Genomic DNA, 17848 nt, shown 5'->3' on the forward strand with positions numbered 1-17848 from the left:
ATTCCCCGGTTTGTTTCAGCCAGTAGTCAGCTGGAGGGACAGAAAAGCCGCTGTGTCTGACTCAGGTAACGCGCCAGCCATCAGTACCTTTGTGCAGTGTGTTTGAATGTGTGTGTGTGTGTGTGTGTGTGTGTGTGTGTGTGTGTTCACTCCTCTCTTACCTCAACAATAGAGGAGGTCTGGGCTTCAGGCCAAATGAAAGAGCTTTCATTGTGGAGAAAGGCTAATAGTCTGTAATGTTGTTGAATAAACTTTAGAAATGATCGAACCAGAGATTATTGAATTTGTAGGATATGATATCCAAAACACACAAGATAAATACAATAAACCTGAGATGGATACACATTGACACACAATATGCTGTACTCCATGTCATTTGCTTGTACAACTTATTCAAATCAATATCATTCCTTTAGTTTTTGTTTTAATGAATGATTTACTTAAACAAAAATTTAAATTTCATTACATAACATGGAGCTCAAAAGTCAGACAAACAAACAAAAACAAAGACAAACTTACACCATGGATGCATGTATAAACTTCAACAGGTGTTCTATCACTTGACTATTGTTATTACTTAACGTGTATATCCCGTTAAGAAATAACATTCAGAAACACTTCAGGGCCGGATTAACCCTGGAGGACAAAAGTGAGCTGTGGGCCTCCATTCAGCCACCCTCAAGATTAGCTAACAATGTCACCATAAGCTCTTTCCCTCTGAGTGCATGAGGTGGAGTGCATCTGTTTATCTGTGCTTTGGAACGTAGCCGCCGTGAAACAATCGGAAAATGATGTTTCATTCTTCTGATTCACGGCTTTGTTCTCACTGACAACGGCCCCTCTCTTCATCCACTCTGTAGCTCCTCTCCCTCTCGCTCGCTCGTTGACCCTCAGAGGAGAGGAGGGGCGCTGTACATGTCTTTGCACACTACATTTTCTACACGTACATGTATTTTTTTAAAAACATACATGTGTCTGTGATATCTCACCTGGATATGACTTGTTCCTTGTTGTTTGAAAACTCTTCCTCATTTCCTGATGCATTCTCTTCCTCTGGTTCGCTGTCATCTTCTTCGAGCTGCTTCCGATCTTTGAAGCCACTGATGAACTCCTCTAAAGTCACCGTGCCGTCGTGGTCGACGTCCCGGCGGTTGAATATGCCGTCTGCTTCTCGGCACGGGACATGGAGCTCCTGACACATAGTAGAGAACTCGTGTTTTTCAATCCGCCCTGAATGATCCACATCGTAGGTGTGAAAGAGTGAACTCAGGAGGCTTTGTTGCTCCTTGCTCATGCCCTCTGTTGATGCCATAGTTTTACTTTGTTATTATGGCTTTAGAAAAAATAGAAAAAGTGCTAACTGTACAGTAAAGTCAAATAGTCAAATTTAAAATTGCACTTCCTTTTGGTGAGATGGTTGGAAGCCAGCTTTTAGGAGTGGGGTGACCGTGGCTAAGTGGAGAGCAGGGCCGCCTTTCAATCAGAGGGTCGGCGGTACGATCCCCGGCTCCTGCTCCACTAGTCTCATGTCAATGTGTCCTTGAGCAAGACACTTAACCCCAAAATGTCTCCCGTAGCTGCGTCTACGGTGTGTAGATAGATACTGAATTGTAAGTCGCTTTGGATAAAAGCGTCTGCTAAATGACTGTAATGTAATGTAATGTAGGAGGGAGCAAGTAAAACAATTTGCTCCATGTTTGGGAAAACCGTATCACTGAAAGACTGAAGGAGTAGTCTGAATCCTCACTTTTATATCCTCCCTCTTCCTCAATCTTTTTCCTTTTTTGACACGTGGATACTCCTGATAAAACCACATTTTTTGAACCTTCAACATTGCATCCCAAATGTTGTTAAAGCCGTGACTGGCATCAAAGTGAAAGAACACCTCAAGGCAAGCCAAACAGAGGAAAATAACAGTGTCCAGGATATTCCATCATACAAAAATATCACTTTTGTTACTTTTGCTTCATTTCTATATCATGTTTGCCAATGACTGCATATGTATTCTGCAAATGTTTCTAATTCTAAATGTTAGTGAAAGAGTCCAGTATTACCTCTCAAAGGGACATGCATAGGAAGCCACTGTGGGTTATGCTTGCATGCATCTTGATTGTAGCACAGGGCAGGTGGTGGCCTTTACATGCAAAACCAGCATATTGTCTTGTTTTAGAGGAGTTATCTAGCAGCAAAAGATCTGTTGAAGAAGTTTGTCTTTTTCTCACACAAATACAAAGTTGAAACCTTGGGTTGGGGGAGAGAAGTGTGTCTCCAAACACACAGTTTAACACTTACAGATAACGTCAAATGCATTTGATCCATCTCTGAACATAAGTCATAATCCTCCTTGAGACCCAGCAGGCCTCAATTACATTTTACTGAACTATCCCAGGAATAAATGCAATAAAAGTAAACATGTTAGTCTCTTTATTTGGATTCTTTTCAAGATGATCTACTATTACAAAGCTACATTTCGCCCTTCGATATGTCGGGTCTATCTGTCCAGCTGCGCGCTGATGTTTGCGCGTGAGTCAGGGCAAGGGGTCAACTTTAACGGTGGCGTTAACTTCCCTGATCTTTCTCTCTGCGGGGAGACGTGCACAGCCGTAGAGATGCAGAACCTTCAACCTAAACAGAGAGAAACATGGAGACAGCAAATGAGCATCATTTTGTGTTAATATGTCGCAGTGCTTTACAGATAAAAGGTATCACACTTAGATGTTTAACGGCAGTTATTCTGGTTTATCACTCTCATAATTACACCACTAGCAGCTGATCTGTTTTCCGAGTAATCACAACACAGCTTCATTTTGATTATCACTGACATAGATCTTACACGGTGCTCATTATAAAAAAGGAGGAACGGCCTGCTTGCTGCATGTTTGGTAATTATTATATCTTATGAAAAGTCCCAAAGAGATATGTGTTTACCTTTTGCAGCGTCTGCAGAGCTTCAGTATTGTCTCTAAGGTGATGTGGCAGAAATTGAGTTTGACAGTTTGGAGTTGTCTGCTGCAGTAATTTGCCAGCAGAGTAACCCTGTGTCAAACAAGGTTATTCACAGCTTAAGTGCTCACAAAAAAACACAAACACAGATCAAAACATGCAGCTCAGTTTGTGGTGTGATGTGTGTTGTACCCTCTGTTTCCTGTGCCAGTGGAGCTGAGATTCAGCTGCTGAAGTCTTCTACATCCCAGAGCCAGAGACTGAACTCCTGCATCTGTTACTGCCTTGCAGCCACTCACATCCACAGATCTAACACACAAACACACGGACGAACACACACTGTAGCTGCTAACGTCCAGACCGCATTAGTCAAGACCACCAAACTGGGCAAACATGAGTCTAACTTAAAAGAAAAGCATTACTTCTGTTGGTACAAATCCTTCTGACATTTCTGTTTCTGTAAGTTAGGATACATATTGAGGTAATTAATGTAAATCGATACCTCACATGTATGTTAGCTGAAGTTTGTGTACCTGATACAGGGTGTGTATTTACTGATGCTGTGCATTGTCAGGTCAGTGACTCCAGGACAGGAGCTGAAAGTCAAACTCTGAAGTTCGACACAGTTCTGAAGCAACGTTTCCACTGTGGCATCACTGACCTGGTAACAGTAAAGACAAATGCAGAGAGTACATGTACATCTTTTTGAGAATTTGTACCACAACATTCAGAGATAAAGTTTAATAATCATACAAAGCTGGAATTTTGAGTCGTAGATTTTCGAACTCACCGCCTGTAGTCCAGTGAGATTTATTGAAATGAGACATTTGAGCAGTGATGTCATCACTGTGAGACAGTGGGCCGTTACTTTCGGCACCTGTCCGATGTTAAGATGCTGGAGGCCAGGACACATCTGAAACACAAGTGAAAAAATCTACATATGTATATGTAGTGGAAAACATGTTGTTGTTGTTGTTGTTGTGTTACATCCATATCACATCCAATCTACATTTCTTGAGGAGAAACATAAAGACAAGGAGTATTTTCACTTTTCTAAACGAGGCCGGGTCCATCATTGATTCTTTTCCAACTTTCTTTTTAGCAAAAGTAGCGTGTTATGCTTTAGCCTTAAAACACATTGCAGTGCAAACGCTGTTGCGTAACATTAATCACTAAACTATGTAACCATGTATGGAGTTGAGCTATGTTAGAATTATTGCTCATATAAACAGTTTCACCAAATTAATGTTTTTATTTTTCTATTGGTAACTACCTGATGGAAAATAATACTCCATCTGTCTTACTCCAAACAACGTCCTGTGAACGTTCTATGAACATTAGGAAAACAACTGATTCTAAAGCTTTTTTATTTCTTTTTTGCAGTTTACAACAAAATTAATTGTTAACTTTTCAAAATAAAGTACCTCATAGACTGTCTGTAGACAGGATGGAGTGAGGAACTGACAGCCAAACACCTCCAATCTGCACAGACTAATATGAAAACACACAATTAGAAACAAACTGATCCTGATTATATCTGGATGGATTATCCACTAATAAGGCAGGTAAACATGTAAATGTGATTGTCAAGTCCACTTCAAGAGACGAACCAAGACATGTACAAGACAGCAATGAATACATATGGACATTCTTATACTGACCTTTCTTTATGCCTCATGACTAGCTTCATCAGTGGGTCATCAGTGACATGACAGCCGTTCAGGACAACGGATTTCAGTTGCAACCTACAGAGAAGACAAATAAAGGGTTAACACCGTCCTTACACTTAAGTTGTCTGCCCATCCTTCCATTCATTTCATTACTGTACATTAATGTGGGTGTATTGTACTGTACTACTGTTCACTCACGTTTACCAGTGAAATGGTTGATTTAAGAGGCTATAACTTTAGAATGTGCCTCAGCAACACTTTTCAAATGTTCTCAACAAATGCAGCATGAGGGAACATCCTGCCATCCAGGGAAGCTTTTTAATGTGGGGTGGGTTTTATTGTAGCTTGTGAGTTTTTGAAGACACTGATTTATAAAATGAGAAAACATATCCAATGTATGGCTGATGATTGAAAGTGCATGTTTTAAATAATTGGGTGATTTTTTTAGAGGGTTTGTTTAGACTGAACCCACAAAAGAGCGTTGATAACATAAAAACCTACACACATGGAGATGCATGGTTTTCACTGGACAACAACAACATGACCTCACCATATCAACCAGCATGTCGCCTTAGGATGCATGTTGTATGACAATTGAACAATTTGTATGAACAACTTTCAATGAGTGTGTGTGTGTGTGTGTGTGTGTGTGTGTGTGTGTGTGTGTGTGTGTGTGTGTGTGTGTGTGTTTATAAAAACTGACCCTGGGCAGCAGTCACTCAGGGCTTTCACTCCTGTGTCTGTGGCTCCACTCCAGCCCACATCCACACTGGTCACAGGGTGACACAGCTGACCAATCAGGCGCAGCATCTGGTCCCCATGGAGACCAGGACCAGTACAACTTGTGACCTTGAGTTCCTGTAATTAATAAATTACACATTATTAATGTGACAGCAGAAAGTTGTGCGTGTCCAATCAATCTAGTCAGTCTTTTCTCTATTTGCAGTTTGTAAAAGTATGTAATCTACTATGTGTTATTAGGAATATTATTAACATCATTCACAGAACAAAACGGTGTAGCAGGTGAGTACTGTTCACTCCAGTAACACCTTATTCACTGTACTTTCATGTGTTTTGTTGACATTGACAGCAGGCAGATGGATTCAGGATGTTGGGTCAATAAATTCACAGTGTCAATAGAAAAATAAAATGCATCTCATTGGCAAATTAAACTTTTTCAAAGTGGAAGATATTTTACATAGACACACAGACGGTGTGGCTTATTGATGAGGACGATCTAATCCTACAACTTGAGCGACACACTGTAAAGTCATGTGATGGAAAACATCCAAAAGCTTTCACCAAAGGTCCACCCATCACAGTGTGTCATTAGCTCTGAGCGATCAATAAAGTACCCTGGAATAAAGAAATCTCCTGACCTGACTCTTTGAGCTCTGATTTTGACAGTTTTACCTTTAGAAAGTTTCTACACAGAGTGAAAAACATCTGCAGCCCACAGGAGGTGAGAGACAGGCCACTGCAGCTGTACAGACACAGACTGCGAGGACGACGTCTGCCCACACAAAGTAACCACCGCTCCGTCAGGTCGGAGTTTGCGATCCTCAGATCTCTCCCTTCAGAAAGAGAAAGATTTAATGTTCGCCATATTGTACCTGTTTTGATGATTGAAAACTTTGGCTCTGACCTACATTGTGTGTACAGGTCTGAGAGCATGTGATGGTGCAGGTCTGGGTTATCTTACTGTATGTTTGTACAGGGAGTGGTACAGTACGCCACTTGGAAGTACTTACATCCTGAGAACACACCATGTGCTGTGACACACTTAAGAAATCCTACGTGGAAATATTCCAAATGTCATGAACTACTGTGTTTACATTGAACCTCAAGAAGTAAAACAGCAATAGGTCACTTACTTAAAACCACTTAATAGCCAAATAAGCGTTAACAGTGCAGCGGGCTGACTCACAGAGGGTGTGATCGGTGGCAAGTGTGTGCAGGCGACTGCAGACTTGCGTCACTCTGCACAGAACACTGTGAGGCAGCAGAGACAGAATGGACAGCCACACCTCATCAGGAAGACACAACCAGGGGTCACACGCAGGGACACCTGCTGGCTGAACACATTATTTGATAGAAAGTCAAAGCATTCTATTAATTACAAATTCTTCTGAAATACTGTAGTGCTATGGACTTTTTAAGAATTTGACATATGTGATCATACTGTACAATATAATCACAATATCATAAACAAAGTACAGGAATTAAGATTTCTTACGTTGTATTTGTCAGTTTGTTTACATGGACATGCACCTGTAAAGGCAAACAAAAAGTTATTGGCGATAAAAGCTACAATTTTTAGGACTTTTTTATTTTTCAGTTTAAAAGGAAAGAAATCAAACATCATTGGATGTTACTTAAGAAAGATATAATCACATAATGAGTTAAATTTAAAGCCCCTCCCCCTCCTTGCTGCTATTGCATAACAGTGAAATTGATTTAAAACAGATGTGGTATGTGGCACCACAAGTATAAAACCTTTGAAATTTGAAATTCATATGACTTTTTGGTAATTTAGTTTTTTTTACTCTTTTTTTGTAGCATCTCATAATGTGTTTGTAGGCGATATTCTGAGTGTGTGATCTTAGTTTTGAACTCACCCGAGGCTGATGATGTTGGTCCGGGGTCATTATGAAGAGGTGTGTGTGTTCCTGTAGATGACAGACATGTGTGTGTATTTCTACAGGCTGTCGTAGGTTTCACTGTGTCTTCTGGTGTGTGTCTGTTTACTCCTGATGACTGAGGTCTGCAGGGCACACAGGGGAGGTTCAGCTTGACCCAATAGCAAAGTGCAACACACATTGAAAACATTTCACCAGGCACTAATTGTAGAGCTAATGTGAAAGAGCAGAAATGTTGATATTTTGAGTTCAGAATAATTTTGTCTCCATATTTGTAGTATCATTGCATATGAATGAATGAATGTGTTAATATCACTGGTTCATTGTACAATATAAATTCAGATTGATATTCATGCACATATTTGGCAATATTCTGTTACCTTTGGAATATTTCTTTATTGGTTGGAGAAGACAGGGAGACACTTGGCTTTTCACAGAGTCTCAATGAGGCTGCTTGACCCCCAACTTTTGTCTTTTGACCTTTGACACCACTCTGATAACCCTCTACGCCTGGATTACGGCCAATGCTCTCTGGAGACAAATCTGAATAGAGACAAAGGGCAAAGACAAATCACACAAGGACACACAGAGAGACAAACACATACAGTACATGCATGAACACTCATAAACAAACCATCATCATCATCCTTAAAATGAAGACATGTTTCTCGTCACATGCTGTACAATTAAATGATTTTCAAATTGTTGTCAAACAAAGAGTAAAAAACAACAACCTGTCCTGTAATTCAAGTTTATTTTGTGAGGGGACCTGACCCCCAGGCTGGGAATCACAACTCTAGACAGTAATAAGTGGCCCTGGTACAACATCTAACTTTATATTAATGAATGTCCGCCTTCATATATGATATTTAATACCTGGGTTAGTGGTGAGTGCAGCACTCTCCTCCACAGCAGCAACATTATCAACAGGCCCCAGATGTTCAGTAGTTGTGTTAATGACACAGACAGATCTTCTCTCAGCACACGTGGCTGCAGGTGTTTCCTTCACCGTCAAATTGTCACGATGTTTGGTTTGTCCATGTTCAGTAAGTGTTGCCTTACTTCTATTGTATTGAGATATGTCCTGTTTTATATTAATGACACCTGAACTCTTATTTTTTGTGATTTCTGTAGCTGTAACCCCTTTACCTCCTGCTTTATTTAGATGTTCTTTGATCTCAGGATTCTGTGGTGCCGTTTCTTCAGATGTCTTCCTCTCTTTTGCAGATGACTCTTTGAAGCATCCCGGTACAATGTCTTGGCTTTGTCTTTCTCTGAGGTGATGCAATTGATCCACACAAAGCTGGTACCGCTCATATACAGTCAAAGTTGGTGGTATTTTCAAATGACAGCCAAAACCGAGGTGTGAAGTCTTTTCCATCAGTTCCTGTGTCTTCTCAGGCTCAATACTGTTCATGTTATCCTCTGCATATATTGCAAAAGCTGAGCTAGATTCTTGTTCTTCATTTATCTTGCCCCTCCTTTTCCCCATCCTAGCATCCTCTGTTTCCTCCGTCCCCTCAATGTTTACGTCGCTCAGCTCCATCTTCTGTCCTGATATGTCTCTTTCTGACAGAGCTCCAGGAGTTTTAAAACTCAGTTTCAAGTTTCTTGCGGTGCCAAAAACCTTCTTCTCCACAATGCTCCAAGGTGATGTGGATTTTTTGATTGAGCATGTTACACCATCTGATGCAAGCGTTTGATTTGTGTTTCTGTCTGATAAGTCGGTGTGCTGTACTTGATTAGATATAAACAGACTGCTCGTTCTGTTGTCTTGGCTAGGAGTTTGTTTATTAGCGGCCTCCTGTAGCTCCATACTTTTTATATTCTCAGGAGTTTCTTTGTTCTCCTTCTCTCTCTCTGGGATAAAGGAGAAGGGGATGCAGGGATCATCTGGAAAATGTCCAAATACCTCATTACCACCTGCAGTACAGGAGACGGCATGATGGCATTTAGCTGCAGATGGATACATGTAGGCAGGTAATTTTTTCTGTCTTTCCCTCCGCTCTTCATCGGCCAATATCAAGCTGTCAGCTCTGCAGAATTGCTGGTTAACCTCTGACCCACTACTGAGGAAACTGTGTGCCCAGTCCAACACATGACTCAGCTTCTGCTGCTCACTAAAGAGAGAGTCACCGAGAAGACGAAGGTTCAGCTCCTGGTTTATGATCTGTCTACAATTCCCAGAGTCCTCCAGGAGTTCAGACACAGTGCGTCCTGCTCCTGTGAGAGGACGCGTCTCCATAGTTGGATTTGCTGCCTGGAAAGTCATTTGTGGCTCATGTTTATTAGATTTATCCATTGTCATACACTCATTTTGTGGTGCAGCATTACTTTCTTTCTTCTTACGATGTCACATAGTGTTCATGCATTCTCTTTCCTTCCAGGAAATTGATGATCAGACTGCACCTTCTAATGTTTTACACTGAGGCACAGTCCTGTTAAAACAGAAGAAGCAAAACAAGCATATTTGATGCACCATACAAAAAGAATCATCATGCAATGGACCTATTATTGTCTCTATGATTGAGAGACGATTTTGTATACTTAAGCCATAAAGTAACAGCTACACAACAGCATGAATCAGCGTAGGAGAATCAAAAGTCTCTCTTACCCCAAAGATTCCCGCTGTAGAGGTATAGTAGAGCTTACTGGAGATTATTGGATGAAACAGTTTTAAACAGAACATCACATTTTCTCATCCAAAAGAGACTCTACTGTACTAGGGTTTAGTCGTAATGGCAAAGGTTTGAACACTCCCGGAAATAACAAAAACATAACCATAGAGACGTCAACACAAAGTGCAATCTCTATTTCACACCACATGAGGGAGACATAGCTTTGAGAAAGTTTTCGGAATAATTGTCTTGGATCTCAGTTTTAATACTTCAATGTGTCCCGACAGGATTAATACGGAAAAGTACACTAATTGTACATATATTAATGGATTGAGATGTGTTTGGATGCCTCAGAGATTAAACCCATCTTGATCTTGTTGACCACAATAAACAAACATGTAAAATAATCCACACTTTAGGCGCCACATGTCAATATATAGTCATTAGGGAGCTTTATTGTGGCAGTATTAACATATAAAACAATCCATTTTTTTCTTTTATAACATACAAACATTCAAAAAATTTTACTTCACAAAGTTCATAAGGCTTGGTTGTCCCAGAAGAGAGGAGAGTCATTTAGTTTTTGTTTTTTTTCTTTTTTCTGATTCTTCTTAAATTATATCTCCCAGTGTTTATTATTAAAAGAGACTGAAGGAATGAACAAAACTATCCGACTAACCAATAAAACAACAAATCAGTTTGATTAACAATCAAAAACAACAAAGTGACCGTGCAAGAGAATCTGCTACTGTACATGCCCACACAACACTGAAGTAATATGCTAAACAACAGCTTATTTTTCTCTTTTACCATGTGATGTCCAATAGTTTTGCATAATAGTAGACCTGAGTTCAAATATTTAAAATCTTAAATAAATCATGCAAAAGCAAAATGTGTGTATTGGATTTAAACAGCTTTGAATTCCAGGTGTTTGTTGTCTGTGAAGCATTTTTGTTTTATCTTTACTGATAATTAAAGGCAGGTAATTCAATTTAAGGTTTGTAAATACTTGACTCATGTCAGGAATTTAGTAATACAGTAAAACCTCAGATATGACATCGACTGGTGAATGATCTTGACCATTTTTTAAATCACAGTTTTATGTAAGTACAGGCAACAAAAGTTGTACTCTCGGTCGATATATATGCTGTAAAACACAAGAGCTCAAGTCCAGTAGCTCAAAGCAAGAGCTACCGTAAATCTCAAAGGGGTGAAATTCCCTCTTAAACTCATGAAGGCTAAACTGATGAATGAGCTACAAACTAATAAAATGCTACAGTGTCACATGGGGCCAAAGATCTGTTTGATCACAGAACTGAAAGGCTTTTTGTTCTTTGCAATGAGTTGAGGCGTAGTTTTACTTTCTATTCACTCTCTTCTGTGTTTTTTTTAAACATCTTAAAAACTGAACACCTAAACAATTAATGTTTCTGAATTCAATCAGTTAATAGCATGCTCCGTTAGCAATGAGGTTAGAGTGTTAGCATTTAGAGATTGGCTTTAATGATGTACACACACACACACAGCAAAAGCGCAATGAAGCTAACTAGTCAAGCTTTAGAACTGCTCTTTAACAGATTGTAAAATTATCTTTTCCAAGCAGACATCAAGAAGGTTTTCTTTTTGTTCTGAGACATTTTTTTTTTTTTTAGATCAGCTCCAAGGAAGCTAACAGAATTAGCAACCGCATGTATTCAGTCTTGTCAAGCCAATGGTTAAAATGAAGCCCAAAGCACACTGCATGACATATTTGGGGTTTTTAAATGTGGTCACAAAACTGCTCAGATGACCAATGCTTATTTTTTATTGAGAGAAAATACTTAAACGTCTCAATCTGTTGCCTCCTCCTCATCTTGGAAAAAACACAGAAAACATGCAATCATCTAAGATGATCAAGACAGCCAAGCCTAAATCTAGAACGCTTTATAGGGACAAGACACACAGAGGGAGGGACCGATGGAAATCTTCAATTGGATTTTTTTTTTCTTTTTGCCACAACTATAAACACAGTATTTACAGATGAGGGCATGCGATTTGCATTGAGAGGTCTGAGTAAGAGATACCCCGGGTTAGTTAGAGGAGGATGAAGCACAGAAATAAAGGATCAAAGCCGGGGACGAACTATGTCTGCACAGCTGTGTACATGAAACCTCTACAGAGAAAGCTCGGATTTAAAATCGACAGTGAATCACTCGAGCATTTTGATGTGCATACTGGAGGAGCAACAGCTAAATAAGACAGGACGATAGTTCATGATAATATCCCCCTCTGTTAGTTATCATGGGTGATCACATAGCAGTGCAAATAGATCAGCTTCATCCTCTACAGTGAAGCCCAGAGTCTGTGATGTTAAATGCACACATTGTCATCATAGTGGTTTGGCCCTTCGCTTGGTTTCAGCGTTGAAACTCAGTGCATGCTGTAGTAGGAAAATAAATGCTTTGTTCCAAACAAGCGTGATTTGTTTTGTTACTGCATATTTGCTATATGCATAAAGCTTGTCGATGCATAACAGAGTCCCACGACAAAGCAGCTGATATTATGAGGCAGCAACATTTGATCGATTATAATAAGAGGGCTTTGATGGTGATGTGCCCTGCGAAGGCCTCTGTAGCAGCCAAAGAGTATGGAGAAAGATTTCTTAAATAAGAGCCTAAATACTGTGTGAGAGCTTTGATAGAATCGGCCGATCTAGAGTCCATGTTGCTACTCCTACTTTGATAGTAGCATACCAACTGACAGTCCGCTCTGCAATAAAGCAATATGGAGGTTCAGCTATGACGGCCAAACTGCAGTTACTCTCAACAGTGAAATCGTTTCGGGTAATATGTTCGGATGCATGTGTAGCTGAGTGAAATGAGGCTACAACAACACAGCCATATTTATATCCAGCTACAGACTTGGTATAAATATATAAAGTGTTTGGATATTCATAATAGCAAGACATGTACAGTATGAAGGTTATGGATACATGTTATGGTGTATGTTGTGATTAGATGCATTTTTCTTTCCTTTTTTATTTTTTAAAACATATATTTGTTATTTTGAACATGAACTGCTAATGCCCTTTCCTGAGAAGTTGATCCAAATTGAACTACATTTTGAGCAAAAAAAAAAAAAAAAACCAACCCATCTGTTTTCATTTGATCTGACACAATCTCTCCTCTCTGTAGCTCTCTGTTCTCTTCTCCATGCTGAGCCACTGTAACAGGCAGGCACTGTCTGTATGATGACCAATCACACGGCGACGGCTGTAAGCTTCCAAAAGTGACTGATGCAATTTCTCATCAGAGCTACAGGACTCTGATTTAGTCTTTAGCCCAATGATGAGCTCAGTCATGAGGTTACATTGTGGAAGTCTCCGTTACGTTTCATACTGTGACCGCAACTTTGTAAAAGTACACAAAAATAAACTGCATTACAAAGACCAACACATCTACAGTTCATTTCTATATCTCTGTACCAAATAGAGATTTTTTAAATAAAATAATAATTTAACCTTGATTTTTTTCATCTCTGACAACAGCCCTCCAGACCTTTTGGGAACCCCAGCCATACCAGCGGTGAATGTCTGTGAACACAGCTTAATATCTGAACCAACCAGAAGCACATTCCTCCTGATAACTTGTTGGTCACTGCCATTTAAATGAGAACAAATACTGCCATGTACTCAGTGAAGTGAGTTGCAGTCATCTAAATGATAAACACATCACAGATCTTAATAGAAATGGCTACAAATAATTTCTATTCTTATCTAGTGACTAAAATGCTTAAGTTAAATACCTGCAACTGTCCTCCAACTGTGCCACATTCGGTCAGTCAGATCAACATCTTCTTCACTCGAAAATGACCAGAGAAAGACCTGTATGAGAGATTTAGACCATTAAGCGCTTCACTTGTCCCATCATGTGTCACGTAGCAGCAGTCAGGTTGGAGTATACGCACCTGTTCCTCTGGGCATTTTGAGTGTACCATCCTACCACTTCAAATCCCTCTGAAATACACACAGCGCTCTCCCACAAGTAGCACACCATCGACTAACAAATGACCCAAAATCACGGTTTTATCCACTATTACAACAAAGTAACTTCTCATCATGAGCCTACAAGTAAGCTTTTTCGTCCCTTAGCGTTTCTTCATACATTTATGTTCAAACTCTCTTAAAACACACTGAAAGATGCACTAGTAGCCTTAATTAATGAGCTAATATTTAGTTCAGAAGACATTTAGAAGTTCAACAAAACACATGTTTTTTCATCACAAACAGACTATAGTTCCTCTCCTCTGCTGTCCTCCTGTTTCCAAAATGACATCACATAATCTGAAACGGTAGTAATCTGTGGTCTGTGTAAAAGATTTGTGCTATCGCCTCTGTAGGAAAAACCCAGGGTGCTACCAGGTGAACAAATGCTGACGGTAGTCTTAAAAAATATCTTAAATTTCTCAACACCCACCACCCCGATAAACTTCAATAAATTAGCTTTTTTTGTAATCTTTTGTAAACTCTTAATTTTAAAATAAGCTCAAAGTAGATCCTCTGACTGAAAAATTCCTGAAAGATCTGGATCACATAAAAATGTACAAAACGTTAAAAACAACTTATTTAAGATAGGTATTAGTTACCAATATTTCTCTTTTGTTTTTAAATATATATAATGTACCTTTGAGTGTGGCTATTGTTGCGTCCAGTGACAAATCAATCGTTTCTCTTTCTGTCCCCACCCACTCCGTCATGACTGACAGGTTCTGTGACCAATCAGGTGTTCCAATCTGAAGGCCAGAACCAATCAGAATGGTTAGCGCTATTTACCAAAGAGTCATTGAATCAGCTCGTCAGCATCAGGAGTGAACAGACCTTCAAAAGTTCTACTCAAACAAAACCAACCAGTTCTTTCTTTTTTTAATCTTTTGTGACTTTCTCTTTATCCACGACTTTCCTTGTTTTTGTATTTTCATGAATCTGTCCACTCCACAGGTTTTTCCTCGAACACTCAGTCTTTCTTGTCCTTTCTTTTCAGTTCATCGCTGCCAAAAGTGTCTTAACAAGTGATTGGATCCTATGATTATAATCGTATTTCTCTTTTATCTCTCTTTTCTACAAGACTCCAGTTTGTGCTGCCAACGAGGTGAAACTAATCTACTTGTTCCGGTCCAACTCATTCAGAAATAATGTTGTCCAAAAAGGCCGGACAGTTTATCCATCTCAGGCCTCTTTTTAACAAATTATGCTCTTGCAATTTTGTGAGTGCTCCATTACACCTGCTCTTAAAATGAACTGCATTTGCTCTTAAACAAGTGAAATAACATCATCCCGTTGGCAGACTGATTGTTTTGTCTCACCAGTTGTTGAAACTGAATATAAGATTAAATTACATATTAAGACAGACATTTGGGCGTTTTTGTTTCCCCCTGCAGTGACTCTTCTTTTCTTCAGTCTGACCAGAGGTTCTCCATGGCCATGCTGATCCTACACAGGATCCAGCGGCGGAGCGGGCAGTAATACTCGTAGTGAAACTGCTCAAACTCCGGCGTCTGGCGGATCTCATGGAGGAACGACACGTCAATGTCTGACTCCAGCAGTAGCAGCAGTGTCGGCACAGTGACAAGCAAGATACCCATTACCACGGCAACAAAGCGAGCCACACTCAGCACACATGTATTGACTCTTTCATTGGACGATAGCAGGCGCAGGCTGCTGGTCAGCACGCCACCCATTCCGCCACTGGCAGCCATTCGGGTGCGTTCGTAGGCCCGGTCTCGCTCCCTCTCAGCCTCCAGCTGGGCCTGGATGTCAGGGTCGGCATGGAGCTCCCTCAGCATCCTGGCGGGGCTCTGGACCGGAGAGGAGAAGAGCATGTCGACGCCCCCCTGACTGTCGTCCACTGGGGTGGGTAGCATGCTGGCGCAAGGACTGGAGAAGAGCAGGAAGATAGTTAAACACATAAGTAGAAAATAACCAGCGCCCAAAAGAAGAAGAAGGCACATTGCTCAAAGGCTGACTTCAGAGCTGGTGTTTTCCGTTAGCAATAGCAAAGGCAGGTTTCAACCCATCTTTCATAAGAGACATTCACACAGATACATGCTGCTGCAGACATGTACGCCTCAATAATGGGGAGGCAAGAGCCAAGAAAATACAAAGCACGCTGCAAAATAGCAGTGCATGCCAGGTGCACTGTAGCATTGAAAAAGGATGGATTTGCATGTGTTTTGTTTACATAACAGCACAGCAACTCTTGTAAGTAAGTTTACATCTGATGCTGTTATGCCACTGTTAACTATTTACTGGGGATAATCAACCTATGTAGCTACGTCACCTTAGACTTGTCACTTGGGGGCAGCAGAAACAAGCTGTAAACACAACACTGAGCAGTGTCCACATGACAAATGCATGTCCATGATTCAGACTGCTTTTTGCTTTGTTTTTGGTCTCCACCAACTCCTTAGGGAAATATCTCTTTCTTATTCTGCTAAATGCTGACCAGCTGGTTGCTGATTTGTGTCTTTGTCTGTCTTCTGTTTGGTGCTAAGCAGATATAGTGTACAGTGGATTTTTAACTTTGAGCTTTTTCCCTGACAACAGCTGCCGGCTGTGGCAAAATAGTAAAGTTGAGAGCCAAAAAATGTAGTTATTATATGAAAACACTGATTAAAGCCGTGTAATTAAACTCTCTAGACCTGTAGACGAGCTCAGAAATGGTGAGAGCACCGTTGGCCTCGTCATCTTCCACCACTTCATCTTCAGCTTTGGGCGTCTGAGGTCGGAGATTTGAGGTTTCCGTGGAAACATGGGAAGGATGCAGGTCATTGCCTAAAGCAGAGATCCCTTCATTACTTTTTTGCTCTGTGTCTGCAGGTGCAGCTGAAGGTTCGAGAGGAGACAAGGGGACAGAGTCCTTCACAGCAACAACACCTGGAGAGAGAAAAAGACAGAAGAAACATGTTTTACATCACATCGTATGATGGGTTTATAGATAACTTAATATAGACATACAATCAAAAATATTCCCCATGAGGAATGTAGTTAAACAGCATCATCACATGAGTCACACTGAAGAGCTTACATATTATTTACAGGGTTGCCCCATCTTTATCCATCACCTGACTTTTTTCAGAGTAACAGTTTTTTGTATTTTATGTGTATTTTGCTCAAGTAATGTATGTTATGCCCTTTAAAATGTTTACTATACAATATAGTTAAGGTAATTATTCATGTTGCAAAATGTGCTTTGATGTATGTTTTTTGCCCTATTAAGATAAAGGCTCCTCTACTCTGTCCTGCTATTGGATACTCTTTGGTTGACTCCTTTAAGTAGGTTTTCAGTGCAAGTTAGGCTTCGATGGAGCAGGATGTGGAGCAACAATTTTTCTGACTGCAGATTATAGACTTTTTAGTTATAGCCAGCAGAAGGTCAGTATTTTGATACTCCATTTATTGCATAAAGATTTTGTCTATTTTTTTTTGTATAAATGGAATAAAACTACTTTTAACTACGAGCTACGAGCCTCATCATTGGACAGCCAACAAGAAAAGTTTAGCCTGCAAGAGCTCGTAAGTTGGACACTTTAGTCTACGCGAGTCAGAACCATTTACTGTACATCCTGCAAGAAGTGGCGATGAAGGACGGTAAAATACAGTAAGCTGCCACTACAGTATGAGTATAGTTTCTGGGTCATGTTCACAAAACACAGTTATATTCTATGTAATTGGGCCAAAGTGCCACTCTCAGCTGTAGGTTTTTATGCTGCAGTTTAACACTCGATCCACATGATGGCGATCCCGTATTTCTTATGGATAGAGCACCCACAGATAATACTGACATGTAAAATGAAAAATTCATAAATAATGGCTTCAACCGTGAAAATGTGAGAAGACAATTATACTATAAGTTGACATCAAAATGGTTATTTATATAAGTGTTCTCATCTGGCTGTATTTGGCCTATAGAGGCTGGCAGGGAGCATTAACTGTGAGTGTGAG

The 17848-nt window shown here is 40.1% G+C and overlaps 2 protein-coding genes across 5 annotated transcripts in view; both read right to left on the reverse strand.

The window, feature by feature from the left end:
* Positions 1 to 2408: 2408 nt before the first annotated feature.
* LOC137866781 (F-box/LRR-repeat protein 20-like) lies at positions 2409 to 13728 on the reverse strand. Of its 3 annotated transcripts, none has more exons than XM_068702900.1 (15): positions 9867 to 9915; positions 8129 to 9690; positions 7633 to 7795; positions 7232 to 7377; positions 6850 to 6884; positions 6541 to 6688; positions 6027 to 6187; positions 5317 to 5471; positions 4605 to 4688; positions 4368 to 4434; positions 3734 to 3856; positions 3477 to 3604; positions 3136 to 3252; positions 2929 to 3036; positions 2409 to 2625 (listed from the first exon to the last, which is right to left on the reverse strand). In XM_068702900.1, the coding sequence occupies exons 2-15, from the start codon at positions 9558 to 9560 to the stop codon at positions 2529 to 2531; spliced, it is 2964 nt and encodes a 987-aa protein (XP_068559001.1). In that variant the 5' UTR covers positions 9561 to 9690; positions 9867 to 9915; the 3' UTR covers positions 2409 to 2528. The 3 variants fall into 3 exon arrangements, with proteins under 3 accessions (XP_068559001.1, XP_068559000.1, XP_068559002.1); XM_068702899.1 differs by having other exon boundaries at positions 3734 to 3877; XM_068702901.1 differs by lacking the exons at positions 8129 to 9690; positions 9867 to 9915 and adding an exon at positions 13654 to 13728 and having other exon boundaries at positions 3734 to 3877.
* The window catches only part of frmd3 (FERM domain containing 3), a 52826-nt gene continuing 45277 nt past the window's right edge, over positions 10300 to 17848 (reverse strand). For both annotated transcript variants that reach the window (XM_068702906.1, XM_068702905.1), the window contains exons 14-15: positions 16546 to 16780; positions 10300 to 15781 (exon numbers count right to left, since the gene is read on the reverse strand). In XM_068702906.1, coding sequence (XP_068559007.1) covers positions 15301 to 15781; positions 16546 to 16780 — 716 coding nt within the window. In that variant the 3' untranslated portion in view covers positions 10300 to 15300. The remainder of the gene's footprint in view (positions 15782 to 16545; positions 16781 to 17848) is intronic.

This window comes from Cebidichthys violaceus, unplaced genomic scaffold (genome assembly GCF_023349555.1).
Source record: "Cebidichthys violaceus isolate CVI_PGR_0920_01 unplaced genomic scaffold, fCebVio1.0.p SCAF_9, whole genome shotgun sequence".
NCBI classification, from domain to species: domain Eukaryota; kingdom Metazoa; phylum Chordata; class Actinopteri; order Perciformes; family Stichaeidae; genus Cebidichthys; species Cebidichthys violaceus.

What these genes read in the sequence shown, in the direction of transcription:
- LOC137866781 (XM_068702899.1), bottom strand. Translation starts at nt 9,560, where the DNA reads ATGACAATGGATAAATCTAATAAACATGAGCCACAAATGACTTTCCAG. An exon ending in TGTGTAGAAACTTTCTAAAG is followed by an intron (nt 5,472 to 6,026) that starts GTAAAACTGTCA and finishes TATTAATTACAG; the next exon opens with GAACTCAAGGTCACAAGTTG. An exon ending in CTGAGTGACTGCTGCCCAGG is followed by an intron (nt 4,689 to 5,316) that starts GTCAGTTTTTAT and finishes TCTTCTCTGTAG; the next exon opens with GTTGCAACTGAAATCCGTTG.